At 41.7% G+C, this 27,113-nt stretch overlaps 1 protein-coding gene across 1 annotated transcript in view; it reads left to right on the top strand.

The window, feature by feature from the left end:
* Positions 1-27,113, top strand: part of Ltbp1 (latent transforming growth factor beta binding protein 1) — a 399,918-nt gene that overhangs the window by 274,126 nt on the left and 98,679 nt on the right. The window contains exons 11-17 of the mRNA XM_051167245.1: positions 11,708-11,875; positions 14,460-14,687; positions 16,363-16,385; positions 19,810-19,909; positions 20,387-20,485; positions 26,011-26,136; positions 26,880-27,005. Coding sequence (XP_051023202.1) covers positions 11,708-11,875; positions 14,460-14,687; positions 16,363-16,385; positions 19,810-19,909; positions 20,387-20,485; positions 26,011-26,136; positions 26,880-27,005 — 870 coding nt within the window. The remainder of the gene's footprint in view (positions 1-11,707; positions 11,876-14,459; positions 14,688-16,362; positions 16,386-19,809; positions 19,910-20,386; positions 20,486-26,010; positions 26,137-26,879; positions 27,006-27,113) is intronic.

The following is a 27,113-nucleotide window of genomic DNA, read 5'->3' as shown; positions in this document are numbered from 1 at the left end:
AAACAAACAGTATATGGTTATACAAAGCTTTAAAGCTCCTCAGCAGGGAGAGGTGACTTTAGGAGCTGTTCTGTGTGTTTCTCTCCAGCGAGGCTCTTTGAATTTATTCTGATGTGGACTTGGTGCTCATTAAGTGCATCCTTCTGGTCCTGCCTCACATTTGATCAAGTGAGAACACTCTTCATGAGGACACAGCCCTTCAGTTTTAGCCCAGATTGTTGTCAAAACTGTTATATGGAGAGAGGATAAATTAAGTAATGTAAAAATGGCAGTCCTGTTTGGGGGATTAACCCTTTTGAATTGTCACTAATTATTCCTATTTTCCTTTAAAAACTGGCAAATGCAGATTAGGAAATTGTGCACGTAAGTCTCCCCCCCCCCCCATGTTCTTTTGTGGTTGTGACCTGAAGGCCTGAAGGCACCTAACCAGAGGACATTTCAGAGGTTGCTAAGTTAGACTGTGAAGTTTTCAAACAAGGGAACATTTGAAAACTGATGTTAACGATGTGAAATGTTGGGAATAAATGAAACTGTCGATGATACCCGGGTCATTTAGAGGTGCCTTTCAGGTACACTAAACTAAGCGGGTTCTAATTTAATCAGCAGTTACTGTAAAGAACTTTGATTCAGAACTGGTTGTGAATGCCTTTTTACTTAACACGGTCCAGTTAGAATTCTCACAATGAAGGTTGCAGATTAGCTAAGCTGGGGGAACTGACCACAGACTTGTGAAAGTCTGACAAGATGAAGATCTGGCACGAAGGGCAGGGATCCAGGTTTTAATGAAATCCTCGAAACCTGCCAGTGTGGATTTTGAAACACTCACACAGCTCCTTAGAATTTATTTTCCTTGTCGTTGTCCAAATAATTCTGAACTTATTAAATGACCATTCATTCTTAATTTGAAAAAAATAAATAATTCAATTTTACAGGTCAGCTGAAATGATAAGTATTAAATGATATTTGTTGCTAGTTGCGTGTTTCAGTTTGGAACTCAGAGTTAAAAATTGGCCCCTTCACCAGCGTGGAGTCCACAGACGTGTTTCTTTTCATTTTCTCTGAATTCAACCGCACTTGGTACCATGGATGTGTGTCTAGTTCCGTCAGAATTTGTGATTTGTACCTATTTGTCCTGATTTGTTGATGAACTGTATAAAGAAAGCGATGAGGAGTCTAAAGCTGCTTGGAAAGAATTAGGGGAGAATGTGATGGTCTTAGTAAGTGGTGACAAATAGTGTATCCTTCATAGTCATGGGAGAGTAGCGTAGGACTAGGAAATGAACAAGTATGTGCACTCGCGCGTGCGCACACACACACCCACCCACCCACACACACACCAGTCAGAGCTTGAGCATGCAGACATGTGCTGGATTCTGATAGCATTTGGTTAAGCAGCATGAAATTGACGCGCATCTGGGCCATACAATGTGTGGCTGACTCTGTGAACTCCATGAGGTGTACCTGGCAGTGACTAAGGACCTCGGGGCAGCTCTGTGTTCCTGAAGGCAGCAAGGCGAACACCCTCCACTTTCTTTGACTCCAGCTAAAGGGCACAGCCATTTGCCCTCCTCGCCTTGCCCTTGAGTCCACGTAGTTAAAAAGAAGAGAGGAGGCGATGGCTGCCATTTGCTGGCTCTTCTGACCTGTGCTTGAGGCTTAGGGTGTACCAGTATACTCTAAACCTCCCCTTGCCTGTCTTGTGGGGGAAAAGTGAAAAGTCTGGGCTTATCCTTGCAATTTGAAGAAAGGCAGACTAAATCGAGGAAGACTTTCCATCTTCCTACCTGCACTTATTTCTCTGCAGGCTTTAAGCATCTCGTAACGACTGCTGCTGCAGTCCAGGGAGGGTCCCCAGATAAAAGAACTCTGCCTTAGGGCTTGTAAAGTTTCATATGTTCTCTCCCTTTGAACTTGGAGTTAATTAACGGAAATAGGTGGCCAGTGAGGAGATGTGCTCAGGGACTCCTATCATCACCTTAGAAGCCATTAGACAAAGAAAAGCCAGTCACATTTATACAATTCCTAGTTAGTTTCCCCACTGTTTCTATTGAATGCGTTACTATTGTTCATGCCGCACACATTGGAAATTAGAACTAAGTGGGTTTTAGACACCCGAACTTGCAACTGCTGGCCAGGTGGACTACCCTGGAGTCTGTCACTGACACCAATGTTTTCCTACTCAAAGCCTTTCCATATCATTTTGTGTTTTCAGTAAGATTGAATCCAAACCTAGCCTGCTATGTAGCAACTCTGTCTCTAACTATCTACCATTATTGAAACTGTTTTCCATGCAATGGCTTCACTCATAATTTCCTGAGTTCCCTTTTCCTGGCCAATCTCTGTGCTTATGGTTCAGTCTCCACCCATGTGAATATTTCTTCCAACCCAGGCCCATCACTGTACCACACACAAACACACACACACACACACACACACACAGCTTCTACCCTGAGGAACTCTCACCTCCTCCCCCACACTACCTCTAACCTCTTTCAGTGGCTCTTGACTCTCTATGTGGATAATTTCAGAACTGAAGGTCAGTTTCTAAGAGTTCTAGTTTGGTTTGGGTAACTTATACAGTTCTTTACTGCTTTAGCGGTTCACGTGTTCTCTGTGCATCTAGGCTGTCAGTGCCTTCAGAAGGAGGATTGTTGCCTGACTGTGCGCTCCACAATGCTGTGCACGTGTCAGCACACAAGCTCTGGGAAGATGGCCCTGTTGGCCAGTTTTGTTCACTAGTACATTTCCAGCACCTAACACAGAACCTGGAGAATAGTGTGCACATCAGAACTAGTGACACAACTGCACATGTTGAATGAAGATTCTGCCGTTTTAATTTTCTTTGCTCCTACTGTGTTCTCCCTTTGTTTACATGAACTGAGATTGTTATCGTGAGTCAGAAATTGAGCACGAGTACAGCCAGAATCTGCACACCGGATATGGCCGCTCCTTTGAAAGGCATTTGTTTTCTTGCAGATATCAATGAATGTCAGCTACAAGGTGTATGCCCTAATGGTGAGTGTTTGAATACCATGGGCAGCTACCGGTGCTCCTGCAAAATGGGATTTGGGCCTGACCCTACTTTTTCCAGTTGTGTCCGTAAGTAATAATCAATTTGCCTTTTATATTTTTGATCATCTGTCTTTGGGGCTTATCCAAAAGAAGAAAATACTCAACTAGATACTGAAAATATTGAAGAAAATGCCATTAGTAAAAACAAGCAACAACAACAACAACAACAACAAAAAACCAAACAAAAAATAAAAACAACAAAGACAAGAGCAAAGAGATCAACCCAGTATGGTAAACTATATCCATGTCCTGGGACCTTCTCCAAGATGCATTTTAGCTCTATTCAAAAATACTTCACACTAAAACTCAGAATGAATATGCTCACAATGAGGGAACAAACTTGGATAAATATTAAGAGTTTCCTAGGTTGTGGTAACACACACCTTTGATCCCAGCACTCAGGAGGCAGAGGCAGGCGGATCACTGTGAGTTCAAGGCCAGCCTGGTCTATGGTGCAGAGCCAGTTCCAGGATAGCCAGGACCACACAAAGAAACCCTGTCTCAAAAATAAAGAACAAACAAACAACGAGAGAGAGAGAGAGAGAGAGGAGAGGAGGAGGAGGAGGAGCAAGAGGAGGAGGAAGAGGAGGAGGAGGAGGAAAAGAGTTTGTTGAAATAGGTAGATCATTCCTTTGTGGTTCTGGGAGATAAAATCAGATTTTTTCCTTCATAAATATTTAAGCTTTCTTTAGGCTAAATCAAGCTTCACCTCAGCTTCTGCCTTTAATTATTGCAAGTCCCAAGTCACCAGAGTCTGTTTTTATGAGGTTTCACTGTACTTTCTCAGTTGGAAAAGCCTGGAAAATCATTCTGATGCCCGTGCATTTCATATTTTCTTGCTCTACTCTGAATCTACAAAAGAACTCTAAAGTGACTCTGCTGGTTTGGGGAATATCTCTGGGGTTTTCTTTCCTATATAGTAAAGGTAAAGGTCTCCCATGAAGCCACATATTCTAATACTGAAACAAGATTTCACCAAAAGGCCCCCCTCCTCATGAAAATGAATCCTATATAGTCATTCAGGCATTTATATGATCAATATAGATCATGTAGTCTGACAATTAGCTTGGGTGCACCTGAAGTAAAAAGCCCTGAAAAGGATAACCTGGGTGTCCATGTGCATGTGTGCATATGTGTGCTGTATACATGTGTGCATTGTGCCCAAGTGTGTGTGTGTGTGTGTGTGTGTGTGTGTGTGTGTGTGTGTACACAAGGAGAACCTCAATGTCATGCCCCAGACACCAGTTATCTTGCATTTTTGGGACAGGGTCTCTCATTGGCCTGGAACTTACCAATTAGGCTAGGCTGGCTGGCTGGTGAGTCCCAAGGATCTGCCTGTGTTACCTCTTTGGCACTGGGATTCTAACAGGTACCACACACCTGCCCTTTTCTGATATGGATTCTAGAGACCAGACTCAGATTCTCATGCTTTTCACTTTCCCAAACAACTTCTCTCCCTAGCATCAAATTCAGATTTTAAAAAAATGTTATTTTATATTCTAATATATATGGATGTTTTGTCTCTATATATGTCCATGTACCCCATGCAAGTCTGGTGCCCACAGAAGCCAGAAGGTGGGACTGGACCTCCTGGAACTGGAGTTATAGACAATTGTGAGCCACTATTTGGGTCCTGGGAATAAAGCCTGGGTCCTCTGGAAGAGCAGCTAGTGCTCTTAATCACAGCACCGTCTCTCTGGGCCCCTGAATGCAGAATTTTAAATGACAACTACATTTTTGTAGCCTTGATCATTATTAGAAAAGTAGGGAAACATTTCACATTCAAAAACAAACAGTATATGGTTATACAAAGCTTTAAAGCTCCTCAGCAGGGAGAGGTGACTTTAGGAGCTGTTCTGTGTGTTTCTCTCCAGCGAGGCTCTTTGAATTTATTCTGATGTGGACTTGGTGCTCATTAAGTGCATCCTTCTGGTCCTGCCTCACATTTGATCAAGTGAGAACACTCTTCATGAGGACACAGCCCTTCAGTTTTAGCCCAGATTGTTGTCAAAACTGTTATATGGAGAGAGGATAAAATTAAGTAATGTAAAAATGGCAGTCCTGTTTGGTGGATTTAACCCTTTTGAATTGTCACTAATTATTCCTATTTTCCTTTAAAAACTGGCAAATGCAGATTAGGAAATTGTGCACGTAAGTCTCCCCCCCCCCCCATGTTCTTTTGTGGTTGTGACCTGAAGGCCTGAAGGCACCTAACCAGAGGACATTTCAGAGGTTGCTAAGTTAGACTGTGAAGTTTTCAAACAAGGGAACATTTGAAAACTGATGTTAACGATGTGAAATGTTGGGAAATAAATGAAACTGTCGATGATACCCGGGTCATTTAGAGGTGCCTTTCAGGTACACTAAACTAAGCGGGTTCTAATTTAATCAGCAGTTACTGTAAAGAACTTTGATTCAGAACTGGTTGTGAATGCCTTTTTACTTAACACGGTCCAGTTAGAATTCTCACAATGAAGGTTGCAGATTAGCTAAGCTGGGGGAACTGACCACAGACTTGTGAAAGTCTGACAAGATGAAGATCTGGCACGAAGGGCAGGGATCCAGGTTTTAATGAAATCCTCGAAACCTGCCAGTGTGGATTTTGAAACACTCACACAGCTCCTTAGAATTTATTTTCCTTGTCGTTGTCCAAATAATTCTGAACTTATTAAATGACCATTCATTCTTAATTTGAAAAAAATAAATAATTCAATTTTACAGGTCAGCTGAAATGATAAGTATTAAATGATATTTGTTGCTAGTTGCGTGTTTCAGTTTGGAACTCAGAGTTAAAAATTGGCCCCTTCACCAGCGTGGAGTCCACAGACGTGTTTCTTTTCATTTTCTCTGAATTCAACCGCACTTGGTACCATGGATGTGTGTCTAGTTCCGTCAGAATTTGTGATTTGTACCTATTTGTCCTGATTTGTTGATGAACTGTATAAAGAAAGCGATGAGGAGTCTAAAGCTGCTTGGAAAGAATTAGGGGAGAATGTGATGGTCTTAGTAAGTGGTGACAAATAGTGTATCCTTCATAGTCATGGGAGAGTAGCGTAGGACTAGGAAATGAACAAGTATGTGCACTCGCGCGTGCGCACACACACCCACCCACCCACACACACACCAGTCAGAGCTTGAGCATGCAGACATGTGCTGGATTCTGATAGCATTTGGTTAAGCAGCATGAAATTGACGCGCATCTGGGCCATACAATGTGTGGCTGACTCTGTGAACTCCATGAGGTGTACCTGGCAGTGACTAAGGACCTCGGGGCAGCTCTGTGTTCCTGAAGGCAGCAAGGCGAACACCCTCCACTTTCTTTGACTCCAGCTAAAGGGCACAGCCATTTGCCCTCCTCGCCTTGCCCTTGAGTCCACGTAGTTAAAAAGAAGAGAGGAGGCGATGGCTGCCATTTGCTGGCTCTTCTGACCTGTGCTTGAGGCTTAGGGTGTACCAGTATACTCTAAACCTCCCCTTGCCTGTCTTGGGGGGGAAAAGTGAAAAGTCTGGCTTATCCTTGCAATTTGAAGAAAGGCAGACTAAATCGAGGAAGACTTCCATCTTCCTTACCTGCACTTATTTCTCTGCAGGCTTAAGCATCTCGTAACGACTGCTGCTGCAGTCCAGGGAGGGTCCCAGATAAAAGAACTCTGCCTTAGGGCTATGTAAAGTTTCATATGTTCTCTCCCTTGAAACTTGAGTTAATTAACGGAAATAGGTGGCCAGTGAGGAGATGTGCTCAGGGACTCCTATCATCACCTTAGAAGCCATTAAGACAAAGAAAAGCCAGTCACATTTATACAATTCCTAGTTAGTTTCCCCACTGTTTCTATTGAATGCGTTACTATTGTTCATGCCGCACACATTGGAAATTAGAACTAAGTGGGTTTTAGACACCCGAACTTCAGACCACATAGCTAATAACCAACAGTTGAAAGTTAAAACTAGGACTGGGGCATCCAGATTTGAGGTTCTAGGTCAGTAGTCAGCAAACTGCAGTCAATGGGTAGAATTGACCCACTGCCTGGCTTTGTAAATAAAGTTTTATTGGTACACATGTTGTTTAAAGCTCCTTTTGTAGTAATCATGGTGGAGGTAGAAAGTTGGCACAGAGGCAGTGGGGCTAAGGACACCTAGAGTACTTACTATCTGGCCCAGTACAGGAAAAGAGTCCTGACCATTAGGCTGACCAGCTGTCTGGTAGAGCATTCAGAGACAGTAGGAATGTTTGCATCCACTCTGCCTGAAGAAGACCTTAGGCATTCCTAACAGAGGAATTGAACTTTTTTTTCTACTTATTTTTTTTATTAATTTATTCTTGTTACATCTCAATGGTTATCCCATCCCTTGTATCCTCCCATTCTTCCCTCCCTCCCATTTTTCCCTTATTCCCCTCCCCTATGACTGTTCCTGAGGGAGATTACCTCCCCCTGTATATGCTCATAAGATTTATTTATTTATTATGTATACAATGCTCTGCCTACATGCTAGAGCTAGAAGAGGGCACCAGATCTCATTATAGATGGTTGTGAGCCACCATGTAGTTGCTTGGAATTGAACTCAGGACCTTTGGAAGAGCAGGCAGTGCTCTTAACCTCTGAGCCATCTTTCCAGCCTGAGGAACTGAACTTTTAAAGTAATTTTATATACATTTTATTTAGTGATGTGCCTCTTGCTTGATGTGTTGAATTGCATAGTTCTGGATTTTATTTTTGTAGTTTTAATTTTTTAGCAAGTGGGATGAAGTTGCTTCTGCCTCTCCTACTTTCCCCCTAAATCAGGCTGTTTTTTGTTTGTTTGTTTGTTTGCTGCCCACATTAACACTGTCTTGTCAGGCTATCAAGTGGAGCCTGTCAGCTTGGGCCTTTTTATCTCACTTGGTTTTCAAGGAAGTCATTAAGTAGTCATCATTTATATCATGCCCCCCTTTTTGCAGCTACCTCATCTCAGGGACCCTACCATGCCTTAGAAGATGTAGCACCATGACCTGGGGGATAGACAGATCTGTGTCCCCTATTTGGCCCCAGATAATGGTGGTAACAATTCTTACCAAGTGCCTGACCCTATGGGAGATCCTGTGCCTAGATTGTCACAGGTGGTATTTATCAGGTCTCCCTGAGATGTATGCGGCTAGTCTTCCTGCTTTAGAAGTGAGGGAACTACGGCAGAAAAGGGTCGAAGTAAGGTTCTTTCAGAGACTCACGCCACGGAACTCTGTCCTTCCGTAGGCCGAATGGACGATGACCATTATTTAATTTTGGAGGGCTCACAACGGTCCACCTCATAAAGGTTTCATGGCCTCCCCAAACTGTTGCCAGCTGGAGGGAATTCAAACAGAAGAGCCTGCGGGTCGCATTTCCCATTCAGATTAAAACAACAATGAGTAGTAATCATTATGGGATAGATGTCGGGAATTTGAAGGAACTGTTCTGCCCTGAATTGCCTGTGGCCCTGGGACCTAGGAGTAACAGTAATGTGATTAGTTTTGTAGTTAAGCCCCACTTGTATATACAATAGGCTCTGGTGAGATGACTTGACATTGTTTCTAGGTGAATATGGGTTGTAAGGAAATCCCAGTCACTTGGGGAAGGACGTTCTCGAGCAAAATCCCTTGTGAACTATATGATATTCTTTTGTGAACTACATGTGCAGATTCTAAAAAAAAAGAAAAAAGGAAAATACCTGCATATAAATGCACTTACATATGTGTGGCATACACATCCGTTCACATGTGCTTTATGTGAGTGGCAGCAATCATTTATGTCTTTTGGAGGTCTATTACCTTGTTGCCAAACTTTCTTTTCTTCTAATCTGCAACCTTTGACCTTTTACTTGAACAGAAGCCAGAAAGTGAGCAGAAGAGGGAAGGCTCTGGACTTTTCTCTCTACTCACTTCTTTTGGAAACCACAGCAGAGTCAGCTTTCTTAGGTGCATTTTGTGAATGTGATTTTTTTTTTTTTTTTTTTGCCATGTGAGGGACTGAACTCATGGCCTTGTGCATGCCAGGCAAGTGATTTAGCAGTGATCCACGCCCTTAGCACATGTGTGGGTTTGGACTCTTCAGGAGTGTCCTAATTTTTCATCTGTTCCCTAGCCTCCCACCCTCAGTTCCCTCGTGATAATCTTTCTTTACTTTATTGAATTTCTACTGCTACTACATAATGATCAAGTTGGGCACAAATGTATTGGATAGAAAAGAGAAAGCTGGGTTTTGTATTGTTTTAGGTGTCTGACCATGGTTTCTGTGCCTACTGTGTGCCAAGGATTTAGAATATCGTATATGAATATGCATAGTGACTATTTCTTATAAGTAAAAAAGTTATTGAGGTTTGAGCAGAATATAATTTAGCATTAAAAAAAAAAAGAAATAGAATCAACAGGATGAGAGCATGGGCACATGAGCCAATTCTTTAAAATAAATACTCTCCCCATATACAATACAGATATTAGAGAACTGCTCTTCCTTGAATGTTAGTGTATGCATTTATAAATGTGTACCTGCATTCATGTCATATATGTCTTTGCATAAAGAAGGGGAGGTGGTATTTATTTCAGCAGACTGGCTGGCATAATCACAGAGACTGACGACTTTAACATCTACGGAGCTGGTGGCAGACTCTCCACCGGGACTGATGGAATTTATTCTTGTTCCGTGCAGATCAGTATTTTCCCTTGTAAATGCATGAAAAGATTGGGTGAAGCCCACTCATATTGTAGAGGATAAATAGTTTCCGTCAAAGTCCCCTGGCTTAAATGTCCATGTCCTATAAAATAACACTACCCAGCCAACACCTGAAAGCAACAGCTGGTCCAGTATCTGTTAAATATCAGAGTAGTATTTCTTAGCCTTGTTGGTACACAAAACTAATCATTATTACCAACCAGTGTGTGTTTTCCATAAACTCATAAAATTGTAATGTAAATCAAAATATAAAAAATAAGAGTCAGTATAGAGGAGTGTACTAATTACTTTTTTGTTGCTTTGATAGAACACTATGACCAAGGCCACTTAAGGAAGACAAAGTCTAATTTGGCTTGCATTTCCAAAGGGTTAGAGTCCTTAATGTTGGGGGTAGCAAGTCAGCAGGCACCAGGAATAGCAGTAGGAACAGCAGTCCAGGAGCTCTCATCCTGAACCACAGCCTCAAAGCAGAGAAAAGAAATTGGAAGTAGTGAGTTTTGTTTTGTGGCTGGTTTTGTGTGTGTGTGAGGCTTTGTTTTGTTTTGTTTTATCTCAAAATGTGCTCCCAGTGACTTACTTCCTCCAGTAACGCTTTGCCACTTAAACTTCCCCTAATAGCACTGTCAACTGAGGACCAAGTTATCAAATGCCTCGAACTATAGGGTACATCTCCCACTTAACCTATCACGGCAAGTTTCCAGAAAATGGGGGGAACAGGCAAGTGACAGATCCACATTTTAGAGCCAGTCATGTCCTTTGCATCTTCCTCTGCTACACACCTTAATTATTCAGATTATTCTTAGAGCATCTAACATGGAGAGTCAGTTCCTGTTGGAAAGGTGAAAATGTGCATCTAAGGAGGGAAGGCAGGAAGTTGGATTGACTTGTGAGTACGGGGAGCTAGAGGAAAGGCAGGATGGGATGATACCATGAGAGAAGAGATATGGCCAGGATGGGGAAATAGACAGGAGGCCACCAACCTGGGACTGACTCAGCAGTGTTGGGTCACCCTGACCTGGTACTGTAGCTTACCCCAACCTTGCATTAATTAAGAAATATACATCTTGGTGCCAGGCAGGGTGGCTCATGCCTTTAATCACAGCACTTATGAGGCAGAGACAGATAGATCTCTGAGTTTGAGGCCAGCCTTATCTACAGAGTGAGTTCCAGGACGGGCATGGCTAAAAAAAGAAACCTTGTCTCAAAACAAAACAAAACAAAAAACCAGAAACACCAACCAACCAAACAAGCAAGCAAACGAAGAAATACACATCTCAAAGACAAGGCTGTATCTTGCTCTCGACTTTGCCTCCTGTGCCAGGCTTTTGAGTGATGACCCCTCGCTAGTTTACAGTAGAAGATCAGGGGGAGGAGGTAGGAGTTGGATTCCAGCAGCCTGGTTGCCTTTGTAGCATAGGATGAGGACTGAGCCTTTGCCTGCTCTCCTTCGCTTGCTACTTTGGGGCTTTGTGTACCTCGGCAGGTCAGCAACTGCCTGCCATCTATGTTCTCTGGCTTTGGGTAAGAATTCCTGAGCTTCAGCCAGCTCCCCAGCTTCTGGATTGTGATATATCTATGCTCCCACTTTTCCATGGTGCCTGGACTGTCACCAACTGTTGTCCTAGAACCAATGTTGTCTAGGGACAAATCGGTCACAATTGTGAGTAATCAGAGATGACTAGGTTTATTGGACATGTAGCCATTGGTGGAAACATTTAACCTATATACACATTCCTATATCAATATTTGTTTAAAAGAAATAAAATCCAGACAGAGACAGGAATAACGAGCTACAGCATTTGGTGCTCTGACTCTGAGAATGATTCCTTTAACCTAGGTGGGTTTATCTTAAAGCATGGTTTCTCATGCATGCTGTGAGGGCCATCTTATTTTAACTTAAAGTTGGCATGACTTGCTTCTTCAGTGACGTTAGGCTTTCTCTCTCTCTTTAGCGGATCCCCCTCTGATCTCCGAAGAGAAAGGGCCCTGTTACCGTCTTGTCAGTCCCGGAAGGCAGTGTATGCATCCTCTCTCTGTTCACCTCAGCAAGCAGATCTGCTGTTGTAGTGTGGGCAAGGCCTGGGGCCCACACTGTGAGAAATGTCCCCTCCCAGGCACAGGTAAGCGGTAGCCAGCTGTATACACACAGATGTTACCAGATATGGGAACAAAATGACTTCAGCACCTTGGGTTATTTTTGGTTTCTGTGTTTAGTTTTTAATGGTATAATGTCTTTGTATCGTTTCTGAAGAAAGCATAGCTATAGAAGCTCAAATCATAAAAAAAATGTACAAAGGAATTCTCCATTATTTCTGGTCAACAGTAGACTTCCTTTTGAATGTTTAGCTAAGAAAATAAACCCTTGCATTTTATTCTCAGCTTCCAGAATGTGCAGACTGATATTTAAGTATAAACCCCAGAAAGCTGTACAGGGCCATGTGCTTTCCTAATGGTTCACCATCCATCATTTCACAATAATGGCTTTGTGACTTACTTACTACTGAACTTGCACTTGCTTTCTTTAATTGGAAATATAAGGAATTCTGTTCAGTTTTGGATTTATTCTACAAAGGTAACTCCAAAGGAGACCATGCCAAAAACACAGTGAACTTTGGAGGGCATCAAGTGCTTATGCAGCTTTACTCCTCAGTTTGGTATATAATTACCTAGTCCTCTGAGAGTGCAAATTTCTCTAGATAACTTACTTTTAACAAGGAATCAATAAATTCTCAAGCAGAGTCAAAGGAGGTCAACGGGGGAGAAAGAGACAAGACCCGCAAGCATTGGGCATCTTATGGTCAAGGAAAGTGTGGTGTCTGTTTCACTAGCTTGGTGTAGCTGCCAAGACACCACACTAAATTGCTTTGTTTAGAGAAAGCTTCCTATATGGGCAAGTGCATTAAATCTCTAGGGCCATGAAATATCTTACACTACTTTGTGTAGCAAATTCCACAAGAGTAGACAGGATTTAGATGTAAATTTCAGTATTATGGTTCACCTTTGGTAGTGGTTACAGTCAAAAGGAACAGTTAAGGGCAAAGTGATTTGTTGCTTGCGAATTCACAGACTGGATGATTTTAGAGCCCTCCCATAGGCTCTGGTACCCTCCTGTGCCATCCAATGCATTCATTACTAAAACGCTTTGTTATTCTGAGGCCCCCATTTCTCTTTAAGTTGACAGTGTTTTAATCCTTACATGAAGTGTAACCAAGATGGGAAATGCACATCAGAGCTACTTCCCAAAGTACAGTAACTAAGTTTCATTACAATATTGAAGATAAAATTTTTATGCTTAAGTGTTGCTCAAATGATCATTTTAGTTAAATATGTGCTTTGGTAGAAAAACCATGTTTTCATTTGGAACTATCCATTTTTAATTAGGAACTCTCTGTCCTAGTAGGTTCTGCAGTTGACTGTCTGATCCCTATAAAAACAGTATTTCAATGTGCTTTACAGGAGTGTTGTAGAGTTTCTTTTTACTAAGGACTGATTTCAGGTCCAGTACATTCAATAGAAGATTTTTTGTCCGGTGAAAATGAGAAATTACTTTTTTTGCTTTCAATTTTAAAAGTAGAAACAAGAACTTGACCATAAGCCCCTTTGTTTGCATTTGGAAATTTGCTTCCAACACCAACATCCCAGGGATTATGTGGCTTTTGCCTCTGTCAGCCCCACGCTACCCTACCTGTCTTTTTTTTTTTTTTTTCTCCACTCTTGGGGATTGCTGCTGGAGGTCTGCAAATCACACATCACACCCTGGCCACTCAGAGAGGAAAAGCAAAAGAGGTATAAGAGGTATTCTAAGGACTTTTTTTTTTTTAACCTGGCCAGAGTGATGATTACATGGTACAGAATGCCCCATTGTCCTCTGGGTGGTGAAACTGACCAGAGTTTTGCCGCTTGTTGTCCCTGTCTGCTCGTATAGAGACCCACACACAGTGTGGTCTGCTATTTCCTTGTTGCTTTGGCTTCTCTCTGTAGCCTCAGACTTGTTCCAACCCTGTGGGTTTCTTCGCACTATCAGAAGGACCTCTTCAAAACCACTCCCCTGTTTACCCCTTCTTCACCGGTGTTCCCATTCTAGTCTAGCACTCCATACTGGCTGAGTCCTTGAGTTTATCAACTGGAGACAAATCAGGGGGGTTCAGTACCCCAGTTCTCTGATTATAGTGAGCCTTTTCTCACTTGTCATTTCACTTAGATGTTCTCTGTTAATAGCCAATGAAGGCACAAAAGCAATGGAAGTGAGAAAACGTAACTATTGGTAATACTACATATTCACATATAAGATGATTGTCACCTGTATTTAAAATGACTCCTAGAATATTACAGATCTTTTTATTGTACTATTGTTTACGTATATAATGTAGTCTACATAGTGACATATTGGCTACTAGCATATAAATGTGATATATAAAAACCATGCTAAATACATATCCTATATAATTTATGTATATCCTAATTAAGTAAAATGAGCAATTCATAGGTGAATAAATGTTTAAAGTAGAAGCTGAATTTTTTTTCTGAAAATAGGCAAGTCTATGAGAATTTAAACAATGCTTACACTTTGCATCTGTTTCTGAAGTTTTGAAATGTACCTATATTAGTGATGATTTATTAAGAGATATTCATCATGATATTTTCCTCTGTATAAGTTTGCACTGTTAGATTTTTAAAAGGAATATTTTCCCATCCCAAATCTAGCTGCTTTTAAGGAAATCTGTCCTGGTGGAATGGGTTATACGGTTTCTGGCGTTCATAGACGCAGGCCAATCCATCAGCATATAGGTAAAGAAGCTGTATTTGTGAAGCCAAAGAACACTCAACCTATTGCTAAAAGTACTCATCCTCCACCTCTCCCAGCCAAGGAAGAGCCAGTGGAGGCCCTGACCTCCTCGCGGGAACATGGGCCAGGAGTGGCGGAACCCGAAGGTGAGCCCACAGGCTGGGTGTGGGTTTTAGCTGCCCATCTCTACGACTGTACTGTTTTATTTCTTTGTACCCCTCTAGAGCATGGCTCTTGGCCTTAATGCTGCTGACATTTTCAAATGTGCACTGTTTTAATGGGCGAGGAAACTGTACTGGAATGGCCCTGTTAAAGTCCTTTCATTTACCTTCTGAGAAATCCGAGACACAGACATGGCTTGCTGTGTGTCATAAAAAGTGTAAAATAGGACCCATGACTAAGGTCTGTAAGTGATATATGTATTTCCTTAAAAAAAAAAAAAAAAAAAAAAAAAAAAAAAAAAAAAGCTCTTGTTGGCTTTTGCCATTGATTCTTAGGCAAGGATTAAGAATTTGGGGTGCCCCTTTGTGAGTTATGTGGGAGCTTGGCATAACATTCTTCCTTTCCCGAGGGCAGAGGTTTTTCTGGGCTTTGAGAAGTGATGACTTCTGGCCTGTTTCTTTCTACTGGTTCACTCACAGTGCTGGAAGTCTTCTTGGGTAGGCAGAGCAGATAGGACCTCACTTGCATTGTCTCTGTCTACCTAGATCAGACTGGTTCTCAGCCTGTGGGTCACAACACCTTTGGGGGCTGAGTGATTCTTCTATAGACATCACCTAAGACCATCCTACATATCAGAAATTTACATTATGCTTCAGAACTGTAGCAGAATTACAGTTATGAAATGTGGTTCGGGGTCCCCACAACATGAGGAACTGTATTAAAGGGCTGCAGGGTTAGGAAGGTTGAGAACCGGTGACCTAGGTTGTTCATCCTTTGTTTAGCAGAAGGAGATGAGCATAAGTGTGCTTCTGCCTCTAGAGTTCCTTAACAATGGCTTTCATAGGGTAGAAACACAGCTAGCTTCCTCCCATGGAAAGAATGATGGTTTTAATTTATAGTAGCCTCACTACTTCGTGAAATTAATGCATCCAACCTACTTGCTAATGGTTAAGGAGACAGAGTGACTCGGAAGACTCCAAGTAATAAGCAAAGTTGAGGACTAGTGCTAAGAATTGCTTAATGAAAACAATCATTTCAAAAATACAAAGGCCTCACCTCACCGCAAGAGCCACTAGTCATTGTGTCATACTTAAGTTGCTAATTATATTGATGCTAATTTATAGTTGTCTGTTATTGGCTTATGAGGTTTGGCTTTTGTTTGATTTATTCAGCATGCAAATAATCAGAAGCCTTCATTAAAAGCTGGGTTATATTAAAAATGCAAAAAAAAATTTTCATGTCTCAATGAAAAATTATCATCCTTTCTCTTAAACACTGACATCAGACGGATTTCTGAACATTGGAAGCATTTGTTTTCTAAGACATGAGAAGTTGCCAAAAGTCAAGATTAAGCATTAAGTAATGTTTCAGGAAGTGTTTTCTTCAAACTTGAGGTTAATTTTCTTAATTTTGAATGAAAGATTCTAAACCTTTGCTCTCTAAACTTTGATAGCTGAACAATGAAGTAGCACAAAGTGTTCTTTGCCATTCATGTGTAAAACCCTCCCAGGTGGTAGATGGCTGGGGTTCCATGTTCGGCTTCATTGCTTAGCAATCGTTGGGGGAGATACTGGCTTTCTAATGCCTTTTGAAAACTGAAATAGGATGAGTGGACTGTGCTTGGCTATGCTAATTCCCATCTCTCTTTTCTGGTTCTAGTGGTAACAGCACCTCCTGAGAAGGTAATTCATTCATTGCTTTTTAAAGTCTTCTCTCTTTTTGACTTCAAGACACTTTTTAGGATATGGAGGGGTTTTTGTTGCTGTTATTGTTAACTTTCGGATGTTCGCGTTATGGATCATTTACTGTAAGGAAACACAATTAGTTAATATAAGAAATTGTATTACAGGATTTTCTAAACAGTGTTGCTATTCTCAGTGTCCAGAGAGGGATAGCTAGGAGGTCTCGGGGAATGGGTGAGGAACACTGACTGTTGCCACAGAAGCTGAATTCTGGGGAGAAGAAAGTGATGAGCAGAATTCAGAGTCAACTGGTTGCCCAGACTAACCGTGGGAAGAAAGGCTTTTTTGTGTGTTCGTGTATTCTCAGTATGCATATAAATTTAGTGAGGCACTGATTCAACTAAAATTTAACACAAACATTTGGATCAAATTAGATTAAAATTAGATCGAATTAGATTAAAAACAGCACTTACCCTTGAAAGCCACAATCAAATGCTTAAATGTTGTTTCTTGGAAATTTTAGAGAAAATGTTTCGGGTTTGGCAACATGAGGTCGGGGTAAGAATAGTGAGATTCGGCAACAGGAGATGCGATCATCTATCTCCCAAATTGATGTCTTGTTTGTGTAATATTGCATCTTCTCTGCACCCTGTTTTGAATCTTTACTCAATAATATGAAAATTATGTAATTATTAAATATTTTTAATTTATATATCATTCATCCTGTTGCCAAGACTGTATTAGGTGTTAAAACTTACGTGGGAAGCGGGGAGATGTAGAAATAAGCTCTTTTGAATGGTGTTCCAGTTGTTGATGGGGAGCATGTGTTATCACGCGCTAAAGGAACCCTGAAAAAGGAAATGATAGTTGTAGAATGCTTACACTCACCTTGGGAGGTGTCATGGTATATTGAGCCTGGAGGAACTCATACTTGACTTGCACTGAGGTGCCTCAATTCGCATCTTGAAAGATGGATGATGTACGGTAGCTTGCCATTCTGTTGATTTTCAGTTTAGCTCCGAACGATCCAAAGGAAAAAAATATCATTGAGCTTGGAAGTATGCCAATCAGCTGGCTAAACAAACTTGTCATAACTCAGCTTTGTCCTTCTCTTTTTGTGGTGCTGTTTAACTATAACATATGAAAGAAAAGAGACTCTCTCAAGTGGTAAGGTGAAGAGTGAGCAAGGAAGAGACATCGTGCCAACCTCCGGCCCCTATGTGCACATGCACATAGATGAAGTTGCATTAGCAGATGCAAGTGCATGTGCATACACATGCGCTAGTACATGGATGTGAACACACACATGCCCCATACACACATAGAGAGTGGGAGGGGGGATTGAATCAGAAAGAGATAGTGAACATTTTTTTATAGTCTTAACTTCATTCGGTCATTTTCCTTGTACAGTCTTAACTTCAGTTTAATTTAAATGGGAGTAATCAGGGTGGGGAATGAAATGAGGATCTATTTAGTATTGATCCTTTACAAAGGTCTCGTGGTCTTAAAGGTAGATGTGGAGAAAGGAGGTCAGTCCAAGGGTGAGATGTCTATGGGTGAAGGTTTGGTGGAGAGCAACAGAGATTGTGTTAGAAAGGAAACATCGTAGTGGTTTGAGGGGCAGAAAACACTGAGCTGCACTTGGAATCACTGGGAAATAGCTGCTGTACTGGGTCTCTCTGGCTGTTAAGTGGAGATGTGGTGCTGATGAGGCAGGCTACACCCAGGGAGGATGGGAGATTCTCCCTGGAAACCACAGGACAGAGTTCATGCTTGACTGCGGACTGCTCTTTATTGGTCTGTGTCATGGGCTCCAGGGGAGAAGACCCAGAGACTGATGGAGGCCATCCCCAACACGTAACAGTCCTGCCTTCATATGGAGAGGAGGGCATGTGGGGAAACGTAGTGACAGCTCAGTGATTCCTGGAAGTATTGCAGGATTGACTGATATAGAAAGGCTTGAAAAGCCAACAAAATGATACAATAATTTGATTGACAGAGATAAGTCCAGGTTGCAGCACCGAGGACTCTGGATAAGAAAAGGGTTGACCCCTGGGCAGTGGAGGCTCACGCCTTTAGTCCCAACATTTTGGAGGCAGAGGCAGGTGGATCTCTGAATTCAAGGCCAACTGGGCCTACAGAGTGAGTTTCAGCTCAGCCAAGGCTACACAGAGAAACCTTGTCTCAGAAAGAGAGAGAGAGAGAGAGAGAGAGAGAGAGAGAGAGAGAGAGAGAGAGAGAGAGAGAGAGAGAGAGAGAGAGAGAGAAAGAGAGATAAGGAAGGAAAGAAGGAAGGAAGAAAGGAAGGAAAAGTGTGGACCACCACAAAGAATACTGAATATGGCAGGGTTGAGAGTGAGGAATGAAAGAGGAAACCCTAAAGAGTAACTAAATCTGGGTGGAATGGGTTATTTTATTTTTTGGCACTGAGAGAAAGGATGAAGTTAGTTTCAGAGGCTGGTTGATTTTGTGGGGGAGGGGTCCAGGGTGGGAGCATGAGGAACTTGTAGCATGTCCAAAGTTACCCTGTAGGAATTCATACTTACAAAACTGCCTTTTCATGAAATTGTCTGTGAGAGTGTCCACCACAGATGTATAAACAGTAGTAACAAAAGCTAAGAAGTAGGACAGGAGTGAAATTTTGCTTTCTGCAAGTCAAGCCAGGAGGGAGGATGCTGGGTAGCAGAGAGGAAGTAACCTGATGAATGCATTTAATGAGATGTCCTGAGCTCTGGCCCCACGCTGCTATGACTTACCTAACTAGATTAACTGTCCCATTGGCATGAGCCCCTACAGAGCTATAGCTGTGATGATGGATGGGTTTTTTTCCCTTCATTTTTGGCTTGAGGTCCAGGTAGGAAGCCGCAAGTCTCTGCCAGCCTACCACTGCTGAGAGAGCTGGGGAATGTTACCTTGTTAGATGTGGAGCTAAAGAAGGCCACAGCGACTGCTTGGCTTAAAGTACTTAAGTTTGGTGGATCTTCTTTATGGCTCGATTGTTACATCAATCATTTAATCTGTAAAATACGGCTGCAGAGTCATTTGTGAGTGACAAGTATAGTTTGTCCCCAATTAGGGTTAGTATTGCCCAGCTGGAGGTCAAACCAAGGTCCTTGCTTTCAGTGATTGACTTTGAACTCCAAGGAAATGGATGAGAGCACATGTATAGCTAGCACAGCCACTAAGAACAAGAATTTGACATCGTAGCAGCACAATGTTTTAAAGTCCCATATATAGGTGTGTATCTGATCCTGTGGAAATGTTGCCTTCCTGAGCGTATAAGTAATTAAATAAAAAATAATAATAACACCACATGGGAAAATAAAAGTAATTCCCGATCTCTCTCTCTCTCTCTCTCTCTCTCTCTCTCTCTCTCTCTCTCTCTCTCTCTCTCTCTCTCTCTCTGTCTAAAACAACCACCCAGGAAATACCTTCATTGGATCAGGAGAAAACCAAACTTGAGCCTGGGCAACCACAGCTCTCCCCAGGTGTTTCAACTATTCACCTGCACCCGCAGTTTCCAGGTAGCCTGTGCTGATATGTGTTGTTTATTAGGGTGCTCTGAAGAAATCGTAAGGAGTGTGTGTGTGTGTGTGTGTGTGTGTGTGTGTGTGTGTGTGTGTCCTTGTACCTAATGAATCATTGGGCTGTATCACTGAATTCATTGTGAAATGCCTGTTTCAGCACATTGTTGTACATTCCTCTTTTAGCACAGTGTTAGTGTGAGATGAGTAATGTATGTAATATAACGGGAAAGGTCAGCCTTACTGTCATCAGTGATCAGGAGTAGTATGTGTGCAAACACTGAAACTTTTTATTTATCAAATAGTCATATGTTTAGTCGAACCAGAACTCTTGACTTTACTGCCATTCAATTTCAGGATCATTAGCAGCTCTTGAACAGAGCTACTGTATTATTTAGATGAAGTCATACTTCCATTTTGCACAAGGATGTACATGCCAAGGTTTAATTTTCCTATATTTCTCCTTCCTTTGTGCAGTAGTGATTGAAAAGACATCACCCCCTGTGCCTGTGGAAGTGGCTCCGGAAGCTTCTACATCAAGTGCCAGCCAAGTGATTGCTCCTACTCAAGTAACAGGTTAGTGAAGTATTTACTGTGTTGTGCATCCAATGAAAACACAGGTATGAACTGCACTTAAATGTAATATCAAATGCATGTGATTGATCATCACTAGGTTAGTCATAACAACAAATGTACTGAAAATGAATGTGCATAGGTAAATCACAGTATATATACAATGACATATTATAGAGCTATTAATGTTTTAAAAGAATATTTACTAATTTTTTTGTTTGGTTGGTTTGGTTTTTCAAGACAGGGTTTCTCCGTGTAGCCTTGATTAGTTTGGACTTTCTTTGTAGACCAGGCTGGCCTCGAACTCAAGAGATCCGCCTACCTCTGCCTAGTGCTGGGATTAAAGGCGTGTGCCATCATGCCCGGATAGAATATTTAATATTTTAAAGAAATATTTCTGGAATGTGAGGGGAGACTGGGAGGAAGGCACAATCAGATGTAAAGTGAATAAATAAATAAATACCTTCTAGTTATTTACCTCAGTGAGATAAAAATGTCATGTGACAGGGAAGTCACAGGGTTTCCTAAATAATTTTTGCATTTCCCAATGTGATGGTAAATTTAGTTCTGAATTTGCATGCCTGGCATTAGAGGACAAACCTTTACATACACAGTAGATTCACAAAAGTTAATTACATTTTGACTAGTTAAATGTGGTTCATCATTTAACAAAACTATAGAAGTGAGTCTGAGTTCCTTTTTTCCAATAAAGATCTATTTTCGATTATGTGTGTGTATGTGTATACATATATGTATGTATGTATAAGTGCATATATAGTGGTATGTGTGTATATAGGAATATGTATGTATTATACATATGTATATGTTGGGGTGGGGTCTGTGCATGTGTGAATGCAGTGTCCGCAGCGTCCAAAAGAGGCCTTGGAGCAGGTTGTTGTCAGTCACCCAACATGGATGGTTCTGGAAGAGCAATATGTACAATTAACCACTGAGCCGTCTCTGCAGCCCCGGCGGTCTTGGTTTCATCACTTAGATGCAAACATGTGAGGAATAACAAGTGGGAGTTTCTGGGCTTCAGATGAACTACAGAGCTGATTGAAAGAAAAGTGAATGTAGCTATATGATGTTGTGAGAAGACAGCTCACTTTAGTTTGGACGATATTCAGGATTAACATCTGCTATCACATGTTTAAAGCACAAATAATTTCCTTCCAGGAAACAAATGACCCTGAATTGGTTTTTTTTTTTTTTCTTTTCTTTTTTTCATTTTCACTTTGTGGAACAATTGTTAATGCTTCCACTTCCTTTAGTAAAATAACCTTTTGAAAGGAATCCATTCTTAGGGAGACTATTATAAATAGAGACTCTTCTAATTGATGTATTTGCAACTTCAGAGCTGTTACATAAACATGAGGTACAACAGCTTGAGAGGGCTGTTTCATGCCAAATTTTATTTTCAATTGAAATGTAAACATTCCTGGTAGTTTAATGTGAGGAACAAAGATACAGATTTAAGGAACTCTCGCATCATTTGCCACAGGAACATTGTGTAGTTTTTAGTTTTTCTCCTTTAAAGTCTAGACACAGTCAGTGTCACGTCTTACTGCTATTCTCTCCTGTAGTTGAAGAAAGGGCGAATCTAAGATTCTAAAATAAACACAATCGGTTCCACGTTGCTCGATGATGATATCTCTGTGATTACGAGATTGGAAAGCAGCCTTTTGGGATCTATCCACACACCCTTGACTATGGAACATTTATAAAAGTTGCAGAGCATTTGCGGGAAGCATTAGTTTCCACTCTGAACAGCTGACTTGGTGGCTTGCTACATTATTGGCCTACTGTTTCCAAATAAATCAGGCATTTCAGCATATAAATTCTTGATTTTGTACAGTGTCATAATAGCTGAAGGATAGGTTGGAAAAATCAAACCTTTATTTCACTAGCAAATATTTACAAAGTGGAAACATCTGTTTCAATTGTTGTGGGACAATGTCTGCTCCTCCTGGGGTAGTTGGGGAGCCAGGGCATTATAATAAACCTTTCCATGAGTTAATACTTGATGCCTTGCTTGGCTCTTCCTGTACAGTCTCTTTTGCCCTTGCAGACTGGCCAGAAATTGCTCTTCCTCTCCCACAACTGCCTTATGGAGACCCTCATAAGGATCATGGCCAGAATGTTGCTAGTCTGATTTTTCCAGATCTCAGAGTTGGACCTCTTTGAAAATGTTTGTCCCTGAAGCACATTCCTACTGTTACTACAGTCTCAAAAGACTGTGTCTATGGGGAGCGAACTGGCTACTCAAGTATGGCATTTTCACCGGTTGCCATCCCAGCCCCATTGTCTGATCACTGATTCCTTTGTTCAGCCACCCCTTTGGATAATCACACAATGAAGGAATGACCTTGAGAGCAACACACCTGTTTTCACAACTGGCCCAAAGCTTCTCTTTTCACTGAGTTTTAGAAAATAAACATGGTGAACAGTTGAGCCGTCCATGGACTTTGCTGGTGAGATACACAGAGCATTTGGGTTTTCATTGGCCTTTGCTCATGGTTCTTCTTTCCAAGTCCTCAGTGGATTCTAGACAAAGGAATAGAATATGGTTTTTCTGCTTGTGGGGGTGAGATTGTGTGTGTGTGGGGGGCATTGGTGTTTTGTGACCCAAGATGCACATATGTAAGTGTTTTGATGGGCGCAGGAAAGAGTCCAATGGAGGACTCACTTGGCCATCTCTGTGAGACACCAAACAATCCCTGGAACAAAAGATGTTCACTTTCACCAGGGAACTCTCTAGGGCAGAAATGAGCACTGCCTGAGATGTTCGGCCTCAGTGGTATGTTCTAGCTGTGTTTCCAGAGCTCCTGTCGACACTTTCTAAAAGAACTGTGTGTCTCTTCATAAACTGGCCCATTCTGTAGGGATGAGTTCACATGCTTGCAGGTGAGAGACTCTTGGGGAAAACGTAATGCATCTTGCCTTTGCCCTCAAACCTAGAAAAGCCAGAAATGTTTTCCTAGTAAGACAGACTCCTAGCCTGGCATGGTAGCATACACCTTTAATCCCAAGAGTTTGAGGCCAGCCTCGTTTACAAAGCGAGTCCAGGACAGCCGGGGCTGCACAGAGAAACCCTGTCTTGGAAAAACAAAACAAAAACAAAAACAAGACTCACCCTTCTGTGTGCTGTATATGTTCTTAGGTATAAAAAACCTAATATGGAATGAGAGAAAGCTGATGATAACATACTTTAAAAGGTTAAAAACCTGCATGCATACATATTTACATGCGTGCACATACATACCCACTGATATGTGCATGGTAATGCTAGAAATCAAACCCAAGCCCGGGGCCTTGCTCATACTGGATGGGTACTTTGCCACTGAGCTTAGTGCCTTGCTCATACTGAGTGGGTACTTTACCAGTGAGCTTAGTTCCTTGCTCATACTGGTGGATACTTTACCACTGAGCTTAATGCTTAGGTTTTTGAGGCAGAGTCTTCTCATTCAGCTTCGGCTGACCTTGAACCTTCCGTTCTCCCATTACCATCTCCCAAGGGCTGGAATTCTCAAAATGTAGCACCAATCCTGCCTGATTTGTACTCACTTTAAGGAAAATACTGATTCTGACTTAAGTTTTTGGTGATTGCTCTGTAGATAGCAAATAGGCTATTGTGAAGGCCAGTGAGGCTCTTCCTCTCCAGGGGAGAGGGATCTTGCTAAGCAAGCCAATGGAAGCAATGTTTGAGCACAAAACATGAATTACAATAATTAATCACTGTTAAAATGGGATGGCAAACTAAGAAATCAAGTGTGTTGGAAGAATGCCCCTGCCTTCCTAATCTCCCTCTCTCTCTCCTTCCTTCCTTCATTCCTTCCTTCCTTCCTTCCTTCCTTCCTTCCTTCCTTCCTTCCTTCATGCATCTCCTAGTACCCTCTTGTGGTGTCAATATGAAATTCCCACAAGGAAGTTCTTACCTGAAAGTCTATGAGCATAAACTACTGAAAGTCTTTAAGTCTTTTCACCTTTTGCATTCAGAGTTTTTTAGTACATAGAAATGATATTTTATTTATTTTATTTCATATGTATGAGTAGGGTGTGTGCTTGTATGAGTCTGTCTCTCTCTCCTTCTCTCTCTCTCTCTCTCTCTCTCTCTCTCTCTCTCTCTCTCTCTCTCTCTCTCTCTCTCTCTCCCCCCCCCCACTCGTGTGTGTGTGTGTGTGTGTGTGTGTGTGTGTGTGTGTGTGTGTGTATGTGTGTGTACCATTTGAGTGCCTGGTGCCTGTGGAGGCCAAAAGAGGGTGTTAGATCTACTGACTGGGTGTGGCAGATTCTTTGGGTGCAGAGAATAGAACCTAGGTCCTCTGGAAGAGCAACCAGTGTTCTTAATTGCAGGGCCATCTCTCTGGCCCCATCCTTTTTTAGGTTCTGATATGACTTTATTGTGAACAATAGTAACAAGAATGACAACTAACTTCTTTGAGCTGCACACTAAGCTTCATGTATTATTTAGCTCCTCTCCGCACTCTGAAGTTGGAACTCTTGATTATTTCCATTTTGAACTTGTAAAAAAAAAGTATGCTCTAGAAATGACTGGGTAATTTGTCCCATACTACAGGACTATAAATGACAGCAGAATTTGTACCTCTTTCTGACTGCAAGCCATCAAAGCCATTGGCTGTATTTACCGTACCCTGCCATTGTACTTTCCTGCAAGGCTCATTGGAGACAGAATGTCTTAGGTAGGGCAATTCATCTCAGAAAGGTACTTTTGCATCCTGCATCCTTTGGTTTTAATATAAGTGCACTTTTATGCATTCCTAGGGATCTCCACCACTATGATGCGATGGTGTGTGATGATTTGTGATGGTGTGTATCTATGTGTGTGTGAGAGAAAGGAGGGATACAGAGAGGAGAGAGAGAGAGAGAGAGAGAGAGAGAGAGAGAGAGAGAGAGAGAGAAAGAGTTGAGCAGTGTTAACTACCAGTTTGCTGGAAGCATGGAGTGTCACAGGAGCATCAGTAGGAAAACAACAAAGGGATGGAACAGATTTAGGGGATAGTTTTACTCTGGTGTCATTTTAAAATTGTAGGACATGTGTAGAAGTCTTAGGACTCTGGATAGTAGAGGTAAAATTTTACAACGGGAACTCACATTTGGATTGCTAATGAATAGATAGTCCTCATACATTTCTCATTAGGAGGCACCATGTCATGATTCACATAAGAAGAAATGGAATTGAGAGGAAATCTTTGATAGGCCATGCAGGAAGTTGCTTTTTGAAGGATCGGTTTTCTTACAAACCTTCGTCATGGAAGATTTCTGAGTTTCTGCTTGAGTTCCTCTTCGACATTGATGTACTAGGAAAGAGTGGTGAGCTTACATGGAGCTAGCTGCTCAACCCTGAAGGAGCTGCATGAATTTACAGCTACATCCATAGCCCACTGTGTTCTAGATATGCGCATGAAACGTCCAGCTCAGCCAGTTGTGAAACACAAAGCCTTGTTGCATAGGTACAACGAAATGCTTACTGCCGCGGTGCTCTTCACATGGTTTTGTTTCTTTTAAAGAAATCAATGAGTGCACTGTGAACCCGGACATCTGCGGGGCAGGACACTGCATCAACCTGCCGGTGAGGTACACCTGCATATGCTATGATGGCTACAAGTTCAGTGAGCAGCAGAGAAAATGTGTTGGTAAGAAACACACGCAACTGCTGAATAGGAAGCAGTTGCAAACTTATCATGTTTCTTAATTATACTCCTCTTGGGAAAACATTACCGCTTAGTTCTTTGAAGGGAGCTAAGGAGTGGTTTTCCCAAACCCTAGGCTTGCTTTACTTCTGTGTTTTACACACTTACCTTGCTTTCAGGTGCCATGTGTAGAAAGTCAGGCTGCTTTACAAGAGTAAATAAAATATGAACTCTAGCAATAGCCGCCTGCAGTCGTGTATTAGCCCGAATAAACCAACACTGATATATGTGGTGGAAATGAATTTACGAATACATGCGAAGTCTGATTTCTGATAGGGACCTCTAAATGCAAACTCTCTCCATGCTAGCATGAGGAATGGATTCCTAAGCGAGGGGACTTTTTTTTTCTGGGATGGGGAGTTAACTCATAGGTGTTATGGGATTTAGTAAATAATCATAATGTGTTAGCTCTAGATTTAAATTTTTCTTTTTAAAAGAAAATTCACTATTTTAAGACATGGGAAATAAATAAATAAATAAATTAATTAATTAATAGTCATCAAGCACTACATTGTTGTGGGCATATGTAGGTAAGTAGGTAGGGCATTTCCCATCTGCTGTTCTTCTTGCTTATACAGATCTCTACGATCCCCAGGAACAGTGTTGTTACTTGGTGTTTTACAGAACAGGGAAACAAGGTCCTTGCTGTAGAGGTCTAATCTTTCGCATGGTGTTCCTGTTAACAGACATCGATGAATGTACTCAGGTCCAGCACCTCTGCTCCCAGGGCCGCTGTGAGAACACAGAGGGAAGTTTCCTATGCATCTGCCCAGCAGGGTTTATGGCCAGTGAGGAGGGCACTAACTGCATAGGTAATGATGGTCTTCTTCCTGATGTTGGATCTTGGCGGGTGGGCTAGTTCAGTGCTTATACAAAAATACAGCACCCTTTTATTAAGCATCAGCTATGGTGTAGCAATC

The sequence above is a fragment of the Acomys russatus genome, chromosome 1 (assembly GCF_903995435.1).
Source record: "Acomys russatus chromosome 1, mAcoRus1.1, whole genome shotgun sequence".
NCBI lineage: Eukaryota > Metazoa > Chordata > Mammalia > Rodentia > Muridae > Acomys > Acomys russatus.
This window is presented reverse-complemented; position numbering and strand designations above follow the sequence as displayed.